Here is a 12037-nt window from a genome sequence, read left to right on the forward strand (position 1 = left end):
CTATTACTGAGAGTCCATTGTCAAGACCGGAGAGGCAGCGTCTTTTCCTCGGGCTGCAGCACAAAAGCTGTTCCGTGTTTTGTGCCCGTTTTCTGCGACACAAACTGAAGCAATGTATATATAAGGCTAATCATACATAGCATCTAGAGTGGCTTCCAGTAAAGCTTGCTCCTGATTTCCATTGTTTGGCTCATAATAGGCAGTGCAGCCCGTTGGGTATGCGACAGAGGGACATGCGTACCACCCACCGTCAGGCCAAATACTCCAGTGGCTGCATTGTGCTGCAGGAATTCATATCTGCAAACATTGCAAACAGATTACCTCAGTGCACAGATTTAGACAGAATCTAAATCAGGTCTGACTGAATTTCTAGTCAGACAGAACAAAACAAGCCTTTTAAAACCGATTAAATGAGAAAAAATGTATAAACAACACCCAATTTTTTTTTAATCTCAGTCACCAATATAATGAATGTTCAGCTATCAGTTCTTTGTAAATCCATGTTTAATTATTAGGCCATTAATCCATCATGTGGACATGAGCGACTGCACAAATCCGCTATGGACTGATCTTATGCAAGTTGCTGTGGTGTTGTTAAGTTACATAGACATGGTTTCTCCGCTTTTTGCCAGAGAATGTCGGTGAGCAGAAAGGAAATGCAAACAAATGTCTCACAATGATCTGCATGATAATCAGGGGAAAAGAAACACAACTGGATCCAAGAACCCATAACAACACACTTGGATGGACCGTCCCTGCTATTCAGAGTCTGTGCTGACAAGCTGGACACTGTTTCCAAAATCAAATGAAAAAGTCAGACATTTATCTCAATGCTTTATACATTTTTGTTCATGCGATGAGTATGCATACAAGACTAAATTGAGCAGCATTTGTCCAGCTTTGAATGCAACAAATATAAAACATTATTTCTGATGTGATTTGAAATAAGAATCCAAAAACATTTATCAAGGAGAAAAAAAAAAGTAAATTGACCTAAAAATAAACTGAAAAGATGAATCAGCCCTTATCTGCAGCCATTTTCTCGACATGTCATTTTCAACAATTGTATCAAAGAGGTGGAGAGAGACTGCAAGATAATACCTGAAGGCCAAACAATAACGCAGTCTGAAAAATGATGCACATTTAACCTTTGTCTCCACCCTGCAAAAGACAGTGTCTTTAAGCTTCATAATTATGTCATATCATGAACTTGTGAGAGTGTCTCAGACTAAAATGAAAGGAGTAAAGTGTATTCTTTCTGGGAAATAAAACCTGAGGTAATTCCCATGAAGCAGGCAAGATCCTATTTAAATAAGCTGTAAGTGTGAGTTTTTTTTTCTCTACTGCATTATCAAATATCCAGTGGCCTGTAAAAGTATTCACACCCATTGGACCCTTTCATATTTTGTCAAGTTTCAACTACAAACTTCACAGTATTTCATTGGAATATTTTATGTGAAAGAGCAGCACAAAAAGTGCCAATTTGAGAAGTAGAAGCAAAATAAGATGTTACAAAAAAAAGCCAAAAAACCCCCCTGAAAAGTGTATGTTGATATTCATTTCCCTTTACTACCTAGAATTTGATGCAACCTGTTTATAGTTTTATCTATAAGCACCTGTTTCTGGACAGGCCTCAGGTGTTTGCTTAAGAACATTAGTGAGAGGACAGTGTGCTGGATCAGGAGTAAAGTTGTGGAAATTTTCAAACAAAAATGTATCGTAATAAAGAACATTTCTATTCTAAACATTTTTGGGTTTGCTTAAAGCCAGGTGGTTTATATTTTGCTCTTGCAAAATGGGGGAGCCATAGTTTACCAATTGGTTGCAAAGTTGGGCAACGGTAACATGCGTGAACTGTAGATGGCAGAAAGTTGCACGATAGTTGAGCTAGTTACGTGCAAGAATAAAGTTTATAAAAACATTATAAACACTCTTTTGTCTTAATAAAAAAATGTAGCAGTTTACTTCAGCTCGCCAGTTTTCTGCTTGATCAACAGTATTATTGTTCATTTGTATACTGCTAATCAGTAAGAGAGATAAAAAAGAGAAGACAAGCTAGCAACAAAATAATGACAAAAGTCAACAGATCTATTCTATTATGCTTAAATTCTTGAATACTTCCAGGCGCCTATTCTCCATAGAAATGTCAGAAAAAAGCTTTCCACATTGCTGTTTGTGGCAGAAACAGTACTGGAAACAGCTTCATCCTCACTGAGCCTCAGCTGATCGCACACCAGACTCCCAGCGGCACACTGCCCAGCACTGGCATGTGGTGTCCTGATAATGTCCCTGCAGACTGGCCTGCTGCCAGCCACGGGCAAACTCAAGCCTGCTGTTTGATATCGAGGGTTGGCTCCAGACAGACCAAGCATTGTGTCCCAAACAATAAACCCCAGGCCCACTGAACTATAAACATGTCCCTTTGGGGGCGTTTTCCTCGCTTTCTTTGCAGGAGACACCCATAATCAGGAAACCTGACCTGACTTGCCTAAATTTAGCAACCCTCAAACCTCAAGTGTCACAGACTTGGCACCAATCATCATTTGTCTCCTGCTCTAATAAAATGCTAAAGTATAGAGGATGTCGACAGTAGCTGGACTCTGAGGTGGAGGTCTTACAGTTTAAGACATTTGTCAAAACCATACATGGCAACAAAAAAAGTGACCTTTGACAACATGCTTTTTTTCTGCAATATCTCTTATATAACATTTACACTATTGTTGCTAGGGATACATTACTAAAGAAACTGACTGGGGACCCACACAATATTGGGGCCCTTGTTCATAATTATTGACTGCATGTATAATAAATAAGAATGCATGTCTGTCCCAATGAATCTTGTTTGTCAGATTAAAAGGAGCTCTGAAAATAACCTTAAAACAGGTATGACGCAAACTTTTCATTAAATCCACATTTATGTTTTTGAAAAATGTATTTTTTTTAAAATTGGTCTGATGTAATATTTAAATTTTAAATGTCATGTTTTTATTGTCTGTTAGTGGAAAATTATCACAATTAACAGAGATAAAGGCTTTCAAACATCTCAAGGTGTGTAATTAGTCTACATAATGTGTTACTTAATGGACTTTTCAGTAATATTGCAATTTATTAAATGGGTTATAGTTTTCTTTTTATTCTTCATTTTATTTCCTCTGAAGTTTATATCTTTGTACTTTATGTCTTTGTGCTGTGAGTGCTTGAAAACTGAAGTCAAATTCCATGTTTGTACACACAACCTTAGCCAGTAAAGCTTATTCTGATATTTTATTGTTTTAGAGTCTTCTATGAGAGGTTTCTTTGCTTGATATGGTTAAAACTATAAAGTTATATAATATGGAAGAGTGCAAATGAGAGAATTAATACACAAAATTACCCAAAGGACATGCAGTTAAAGATGCTACTACAAGGTAAGGAAAACAGACAATAGGAATGTTTACTACTAAACTACTAAAAGAAGATGTCACAAAATATAGAAAAATACAACAAATATGGACAAGGCAAGATATACGAAAGGTTACACCCTGTATCTATAGACTTATTTAATATCTCCCTTCATCCAATACCACTGTGAAAAACAACTCATACTGCACTGTCATTCTACTACCAGTGGGTGTCGCTGCGGCCTCCTCGGTAAACCTGACAGAGGCCTTCCGGTTCCTCTATTGGATCAGCTGACTCTGATGCTGCTGTCAGGAGACCTCACGATCAGCGCTGAATGGCAACTATGAACATTGCCAAGCCATAGAATCACTACAGGCGGCTGTATTTCCACCAGTAACACCAACTTAGTTAGCATACGGGTGAGTGAAATCGTTAAAGAGCTCGAAAAAAAACACACCTGTGTTGTTGTTGTTAGCATAGCTAGCCCAGTGGCTAGCGGTAGCTAATCCCTGGTGGATGTTGCTTGACCTTAACTATCGTTTTCTGCCGTTGTTTCAACACGTTATTTGGGTAATATTCAATACTGCTGTTTGGTTATTAGCCGGGAGCGAAGTCGAATAGAGAAGGCAATAAATTAAGGCCAGGACAATAATGGACATCCCTATTGAATGAGTTCCTCATTAGCCTAATGGTATAGTATGACCATCCGTTCCTGCATTTTACATATAAAAACCATGTCAGTACATCGCCTTAGATGTATTGCAGTCAAGGAATAGCAATTTATTAGTATAGTGCGTTGTATTGCTAACTTAAATGTTTATATAATTGTGGAAATAATTTAAAATATTCCTAAAAGGGCTTTCCTTCCAGTTTCCAGAATCTTCTCCAGAGCTATAACCATGACCGAGTTTTGGCTCATCTCTGCTCCTGGAGAGAAGACCTGCCAACAAACATGGGACAAGCTGATGGCAGCAACCACACGCACTAACAACCTCTCCACCAATCACAAGTTCAGCATCCCAGACCTCAAGGTTAGAACAGATTCTAGTGCTTCTCTGGTTGTCAGTTTTCATCCTTTCACTTTTTTAAGAATATATTCCCACCCGTTTTTTAAAATCCAGTCTGAAATCCATGTAGTTTTCAAGACAACTCACCGTGTGGATCCGTTGTCAAGAGTAAGCAGACTGTCTATTTGAAAAGCAGCCCCTGCACGCATCGCTGTTCTGCATGGTGAAAGCGTTTAGGCAAAGTTTTAATCCATGGAGCAGCTCAGACCATGGGTTCAGCTCGTCTCCGTGCTGAACACGGAGTAAGTGCACCCTGCTGATGTTGTTTCTACGTGGGACTGTGGTGTCCTCCTGCAACCGTTAGCAATGCATGAGCAACCCTGGACAAAGAGGTGCCATCCTAAGCACACAGGGGCCCCCCCTGGGCGTCACTGCAGGCCCCTGGGCGTCACTGCAGGCTGGTTTAGCGTTAGATGTCGGTGTTCAAACACGACCTTGTTGACCTTTTGGGGGGGCGGGGGGGTGAGAGAGTCTCTATCCCTAAATGGCAAAAATGTTTTAATGTTTTTTCTTTTCTATTTTATGCATAAAACAGGTGGGAACGCTTGATGTCTTGGTTGGACTTTCAGACGAACTCGCCAAATTAGATTCATTTGTCGAAAGGTATTCACATCACTTCACACTTCATGACTAGAAATGTTATTATTATTGTGGTGCTTCTTTAGCATTTGCATTTGATGATCGAAAGCACTAACCTAGCATCCAGAGATTAGAACTGTTGAAATTTCTCTTGAGTGACTCAGATCTTTAAATTGTAGGTTAAGTCCTTAAAAACAGCCTGGATTTGAAGGATTTAGAGAGTTAATTTGGAAATGAACCTGTATGTTGGGCTTAACTAGTGAAAACCTGATTGTTGCATCTCTATCAAAGCACTAATGTTCAACATTGACCCTCAGATGTAGCCGGTTTATCGTTCTCTGCCCTCCTCTCTGACCTCGTAACCTTGAGGAATTTTGCTGGGAATTGCGAACAGTGAGCTGCTTAGATCTAAACTTGGCCTTTTACAGTTGGGTGACACATCAGCAGATTTGTCTTTAGTCATGTTTTGGCCGTACGGCCTATCTGGTATAAGTTTAGTCTTTTGGAAAAGTTTCTCATCCAGAACTTGCACACTGCTGTTACTGCCTGATCTATGCTTTGGTTCCACTGTGGGGATTTCCACATCTGTGAGGAAAAAAACCAACCTTACATCACAGCAGCAGTTATTTGCCGTCCATTGGCCATAAATTTAGTTCCTCTTCAAAGTTTGCGTTTAGTAAATCTGAAAATAAATCTTATTTGTCTAAAACATTTCATATGTACAATAAGAGAATTGGATATTATTCTAAAATAGTAGTTTCTTATGTAGCGTTTGGCCCTCTGATGGGATTTGCTTTGATGGGCCATGTTAGAACTAACCTTTTTTTTTTAACATTTATGTGTGAAAGCTTCTGAGCTTTCGGTAGCTTTTTGCTTGCGGGTTATGAGATCACATCATAATTTGGTGTCTTCTGGGGTTTCGCAGTGTGGTGAAGAAGGTGGCTCAGTACATGGCCGATGTGCTGGAGGACAGCCGAGACAAAGTGCAGGAGAACCTGCTGGCCAACGGAGGTACAGTTCTAACTTTGTTGTTCAGTTAATAAGTTATATATAGGAAGAATTGTGTTGTTTTAATGAGTTTGTGTTAGTTTATCACAGAAAATACAAATAAAACACACTTAGATTTGGGGTTTGACATATTTGACACATTATGAAAAACTGTGAGTACTTTTCCAGATCTCAGAAAAACATCAAATGTTTTAATGTTTGTGTTTTAGTTGACCTGGTCACCTACATCACACGGTTCCAGTGGGACATGGCGAAATATCCCATAAAGCAGTCCCTTAAAAACATCTCAGAAATCATCTCAAAGGTAGGTCTGTCCATACGATTTCAATAATCTCTGAAGTTCTGTGAATTTTTTTGCCAGAATCCTCGTAATAATTAGTTTGCTGGATTGTTTCTGTCTGTTTGATGTTGCCAGATTTTCCATCCATCAAGTGCTTTTAGATTCTTTGTAAGTTGTTAAATCTGTGCTTTGCTTCTGCTTTCCTTCAGCAAGTAACCCAAATCGACAATGACTTGAAGGCCAGAGCTTCAGCTTATAACAACCTGAAGGGAAACCTGCAGAACTTGGAAAGGAAGAATGCGTAAGTGTTAGATACATGTATTCAAATTTAGTTTAACGAGCTTTTTTTTTTTTAAGGGAATCAAGAAGAAACTTCAATGTGGTGCTTTATTGTTCTACTCTATTCAGATGTGAACTGGAATGTTTTTGTTTTCTTTTCTTTCCCTGGTTTTGTATTCCTGTATAATTGTCATTTGCCACTAGGGGGAGCTTGCTGACCAGAAGCCTGGCTGACATTGTCAAAAAGGAAGATTTTGTCCTGGATTCAGAGTACCTCATTACTATGCTGGTGGTTGTACCAAAGTAAGTCTAAAACTTGTAGTCATGATTGATTCAACGGTTTGGATCATTAACGCCTCTGCTCTGTTCTTTTAGGACTAATTATCCCGACTGGCAGAAAACATATGAAACACTGGCCGAGATGGTGGTGCCTCGATCGTCAAAGTAAGTGACAAAAATTTGATCAAACAACAATACCGAGCATTTTTACACGACTCTTTGCAATATTAAAATCCTCGTTCATGCTGTTCTCCAGCCTGCTGTTTGAAGACAGCGACAGTGGGCTGTTCAGCGTTACTTTGTTCAGGAAAGCCATAGATGACTTCAAGCACAAAGCCAGAGAGAACAAGTAAGACTTTATGATTTAGTCTGGTGCCGTTTTCTCTCCCCTGACATGTGGCTTTCCTTAAGATGGTGCTTGTTTTATTATTATTTTTCCTGCTAGATTCACGGTGAGAGACTTCCAGTACAATGAAGAGGAGATGAAGGCTGACAAGGAGGAGATGACAAGGCTCTCCACAGATAAGAAGAAGCAGTTTGTAAGTGAAGTTGATTGTGAGACACTTGACTTTTCTACATATAGATCAACTGATTCCTGTTGGATTGTTTTGTTTTTTTCTAGGTTAGATTATTGAATCATCAACGATGCAGTATTTATACCAAAGCCCATTCCAGTGTTTCAGAATGTTCATGTATGAACATGGCCTTTAGGTCATCCCGTACATTTTCTGGTTGTAATATTATAGCCAAGTATAATAAAATAATCAGTTGCTCTTACAAGCCATGGGATCTGAATTCAGCTCCTGCCCGATGTGGGGAACATCACACTGCTGGATATTTTCCATGTTCTGCATAGAAAACAGGAATGTTTGCTTTTACATGTTATAACCTGAATCACTTTGAAAATCGTATCCATCCAGTCCCTCCAGGATTTTGCCTTTTTTTTTTTAATTCTTTATTTTTGCAGTCAAAATCACTCATTTCATGGTGCTACCTTAGAAATGTTTACAAAGAATTTTGTCATATTTTTCCTCGTTAAAATCCCTTCCAAAATCTATAGACAAAAGACAAATGTGAGACAACAAGCAGATGGATTGGACACACAATGTTATTCATTAAAGAGCTTTTTTTTTAGCTTGATTTTTGGTACACTTCATATTGACTAAAACTTGACATCAAGTAAGACTGAGGCAGCGTTGTAATAGAAGTAAGAAGTACTGCCACTTGCAGGTGGGAGTTGGCAGTCACTTGAACCCTATGTTTTTGACTATTTTTCAGAAAATTTACAATAAACTGGCAGGACAGAATGCGTGGATCTGTTGGCTTTGTGTAAATTTGTGATTGCTGAATCACAAAAAATTAGAGGGACTGATTGTCAGTGAAGTTGCATAAAACTCTGGTACAGAAACAGAAACTGTGCCCCTTATAATAAAAAATCAATCCAAATTTAGATGGAAAGTAAACTTTTAAGCCAAACATAACTGATCCTCTTGTTCCGGTCTCTGCAGGGTCCCCTCGTCCGATGGCTAAAAGTTAACTTCAGTGAAGCCTTCATCGCATGGATTCACATTAAAGCACTGAGGGTCTTTGTGGAATCTGTTCTGAGGTATTCATTTAACAGTTTAGATTCACTTCTGTTGCAACTAAACCCAGTGGTAGTGAACATATCTGCCATGTTGTTCTCCCGTAGATATGGGCTGCCGGTGAACTTTCAGGCAATGCTTCTGCAACCCAGCAAGAAGACCATGAAGAAGCTGCGGGAGGTTCTGAATGACCTGTACAAACATCTGGACAGCAGTGCAGCAGCTATCATTGACGTGAGTGCTGTAATAACACTCCCTTCTGCTGAGCTGATCTTATGGACAATAAGGAAAGACTAGCCTTATTGATAAAGCACGCTAAGCAGTACTTTAATGTCATTTATTAGTATATAATCCAGACACAATCTCTTTAAAAACTGTGAAAAAAAACTCTTTTCAGTCATTAAAGGTCATTTACAAAAGAAGATATCTAAACACTGACTTCAATCTAAGAACATGTGCTTTGTATGAACTACGTTCCAATCCTAAAAAATGAAAAAAAAAATAAAATAAAATAAAATAAAATACTAGCCCTTTTTTTATTTTAAATGCATAAGTGACAAAAAATATTTTGGTTTCTGAAATCAGGTGCCTCACTCTCCTCCATAGCACATTTTCTAGATCTTTAGATCTAGAAAATATGGTTATGGACATGGGATTCCATGTTATGGACATGGGATTCAACAGGGGTGTGTATTTGGTACATGACTGTTTTTTCTGTATTTCACACTTTTGAGTTAAATTTTTTTGAACATGTCATTTCTGTGATCATTCACAAAATGAGTCTAGGAGGAATTGAGACTTGTCATGCTTCTATTGTTATGCAACCAAAAATATAAGTATTTTTGTTGATGACGTTAAATTAGAAGACCTCCATGAATTCCACAGTTTTTCTAGATTATCTTACATTAAACAGAAAAATATAAAATTTCAATCAAAACTTTTTATATTTTGCCTGATTCAATTCTTGACAGAGTTCTTTATTGATCCCTAGGAGAAATTAAATAAATAATTAAGTAAATAATTGAATCATAATAGTAAAAAATAATAAAACAAGGGAAAATGTTACAAAATCCATATTTTAGTATTATTTTTAAGTATAAAATTTAAAAGTCTGTTTTAACAAAAAAAAAATTATGGTAATTTTTTTATTTAATGGCAATAAGGTTGTAGATGCTGTGAAAAAAATTCTTCTTCTGGCCTTTTAATTGTTGCAGGTTTTGAACCTGTTTTCACTGTAACTGTGAAACTTGAGCTCTCTCTTGTGGTTACAACAGGTCACTGCAGGTCACTGCCTGGTGGATACTCCCAAGTAAAAGCAGTCATAATTTAGAAGCTAAACAATTATGAACTGACAAAAAAATTGAAGAAAAAAGACCCTCCATTTTGATGTTAAAAAGGGGATAAAATTGCCAACTGAAGTCATCCCTATAAAGAAACACAATGAAATAAAAACTGCAGCGATATTTATTTAAAAATAAGGAAAACTACTTTCAGGATCTGCAATAAAACAGAAAACACAATAAAATGGCTCCACAGAAATGTTGATATTTAACTACTTTAATTACACATTCACCAACATTAGATTCCCACAATATGAGTAAAAATACCACAGACTTGTTGTACCAAGAATATAAAAAAATATCAAAAATTATTTGTTTTTGTTTAATACAGAAAAACAATTACTCTTAATCTTTCTGGGAAGCAATCATTTATATAATTCCATCAATACCATTTATCTAAGTTTTTCTTTTTTATAGCTGCAACTATTTTTAAACAGCAGCCACAGTCATTTGTCACATAAGCATGAGAAACGTATAGTAGTCTGTTTCCCCCAGATAAACAGCAGTACATAGAAATAGGTGGGGGAGGGAGAGTTCTACATTGTAACAGCATCTAGTTTTCATCAGACATCTTTAAAACCTCTGTTTATCCTATAACCAACTGTGGTTTAAAAAAAAGCTTCAATATTTTAAATGTAAAACAGAACTTTAGTAAAAATGTAACATTTCACTACTTTAGATTTTTCTTCTTTGTTCAGCACTGTTTTATGGCTTTTTAGATCTTTATTCTTTGTTCATAATTGATTAATTTTAGGTATGCATATTGATATGCTGTGACAACACAGACTTTGAATTTAATCTTCCTCTTCCACCATGTTGGTTTTAAACAAACCATTACCATATTCTGTTTAATAGATAGCTTGATTAAGATGTATTGAGATGATTCCTCTGCAGAAACTCAACGTTTCTCCAAACACTAAGTCTTGTGCTTCGTTCCAGTCTGCCATGGACATCCCAGGCCTGAACCTGAGCCAGCAGGAGTACTATCCCTACGTCTACTACAAGATCGACTGCAACCTGTTAGATTTCAAAGTTTAAACAGTTGTCCAGTTTACGTCTTCATCCCGTGTGTTTATTAAGTTATGTTCTTCCTCTCCTCTCACGCTGTCTGCCCTCTGACCCCCAATCTTTGGTCAGCTTCTGCCGCGACTGTGCTGCATGATCATTCCCTGTGGTAAAAACCGCTCATCAGAAATCCTCTACCACTTTTACAACCAAGGGACAAAAAGACTTTTTATATATTGTCCTAGTTTAAAGTTTATTTTTTTCTGTTTTAACACAAGTGATTAGCTTTTTTTTTTTTTCTTTTTTTTTTGATGTGAAGTGAAAACAGAAATCATACTGGAGAGTCATATATATATATATTTACTGTCATTCCACATGTGCTGATGTGTATTTATAGCTGCATCTGTGTCGGTGTTCAGAGATTTATGTTTACATATGGGTAGTTTCATCATTGCGCCCATGGCAACCACACCCGGTACGCATTTCGGAGTCTGTGGGCGACCCCCTGCAGATGTCGTGAAACCAAGTTATTAACAGAATGTGTGTTGTTGTTGTTTCTTGTCGTGTGTATCTGCTGTCAAAAAGAGATCTATAACTGAATATTGTGAAAGCAGCTGATTAAATAAATAAATGATTCTATGTAATTGAAACCAAGAATTTATGTGTAAATAAAACAGCCGAGGCCTGGATACCGGACTGTGATTTACTGGTTAGTCACATAATAATGTGCATGTGATAAGAGTGAGTCACATAAGCAGCATCTGTTTAATAAAAAGTGATCCTCCATGAAGCTGTGTGACGACTGATCATGTGCAGAGCCATAGGCTGTTTCACTTTTGAGAAGAAATTATTTGGAATTTAATTGAGAAACGCTTAGATTTCACTATCAATGCCAGCTAAAAACAGCAGGGGGCGCCAAAGAGACACTTGTGTACAAGGCTTTTAGTTGAAAACAAACGGATGATGCGCTTTTCCATGAAATGTGGGTAGCCTAAAAAAAGTAATCCATTAGCTTTAACGTGAAACATTTTTGTGAATGCAAGCTGAAGAAATACTTGCACAAATCAATGTGTGAGACATTTTCTTTAAAGAGAAAAAAAATTAAAAGTTTTTAAGTTAAATGTCAGAGAACTCTTTAAAACTTTAAAACTCATAATTGTGAGAAAGAAAATGACTAAATAAATTCATTTACAATGCCTCGCAAAAGTATTCCCATTCAAACCACAAAGCTCAATG

General features: G+C 37.3%; 1 protein-coding gene across 2 annotated transcripts; it reads left to right on the plus strand.

Annotated features, from left to right (window-relative positions):
* Nucleotides 1-3642: 3642 nt before the first annotated feature.
* Nucleotides 3643-11591, plus strand: LOC103137002 (V-type proton ATPase subunit C 1-A). Of its 2 annotated transcripts, XM_007550503.2 has the most exons (13): nucleotides 3643-3800; nucleotides 4252-4412; nucleotides 4984-5051; nucleotides 5953-6038; nucleotides 6245-6339; nucleotides 6525-6616; nucleotides 6799-6897; nucleotides 6970-7038; nucleotides 7130-7222; nucleotides 7319-7412; nucleotides 8382-8479; nucleotides 8564-8690; nucleotides 10736-11591. In XM_007550503.2, the coding sequence occupies exons 2-13, from the start codon at nucleotides 4281-4283 to the stop codon at nucleotides 10832-10834; spliced, it is 1152 nt and encodes a 383-aa protein (XP_007550565.1). In that variant the 5' UTR covers nucleotides 3643-3800; nucleotides 4252-4280; the 3' UTR covers nucleotides 10835-11591. The 2 variants fall into 2 exon arrangements, with proteins under 2 accessions (XP_007550565.1, XP_016526167.1); XM_016670681.1 differs by lacking the exons at nucleotides 8382-8479; nucleotides 8564-8690.
* The last annotated feature ends 446 nt before the right edge of the window (nucleotides 11592-12037 follow it).

The sequence above is a fragment of the Poecilia formosa genome, unplaced genomic scaffold, assembly GCF_000485575.1.
Source record: "Poecilia formosa unplaced genomic scaffold, Poecilia_formosa-5.1.2 Scaffold36, whole genome shotgun sequence".
NCBI classification, from domain to species: domain Eukaryota; kingdom Metazoa; phylum Chordata; class Actinopteri; order Cyprinodontiformes; family Poeciliidae; genus Poecilia; species Poecilia formosa.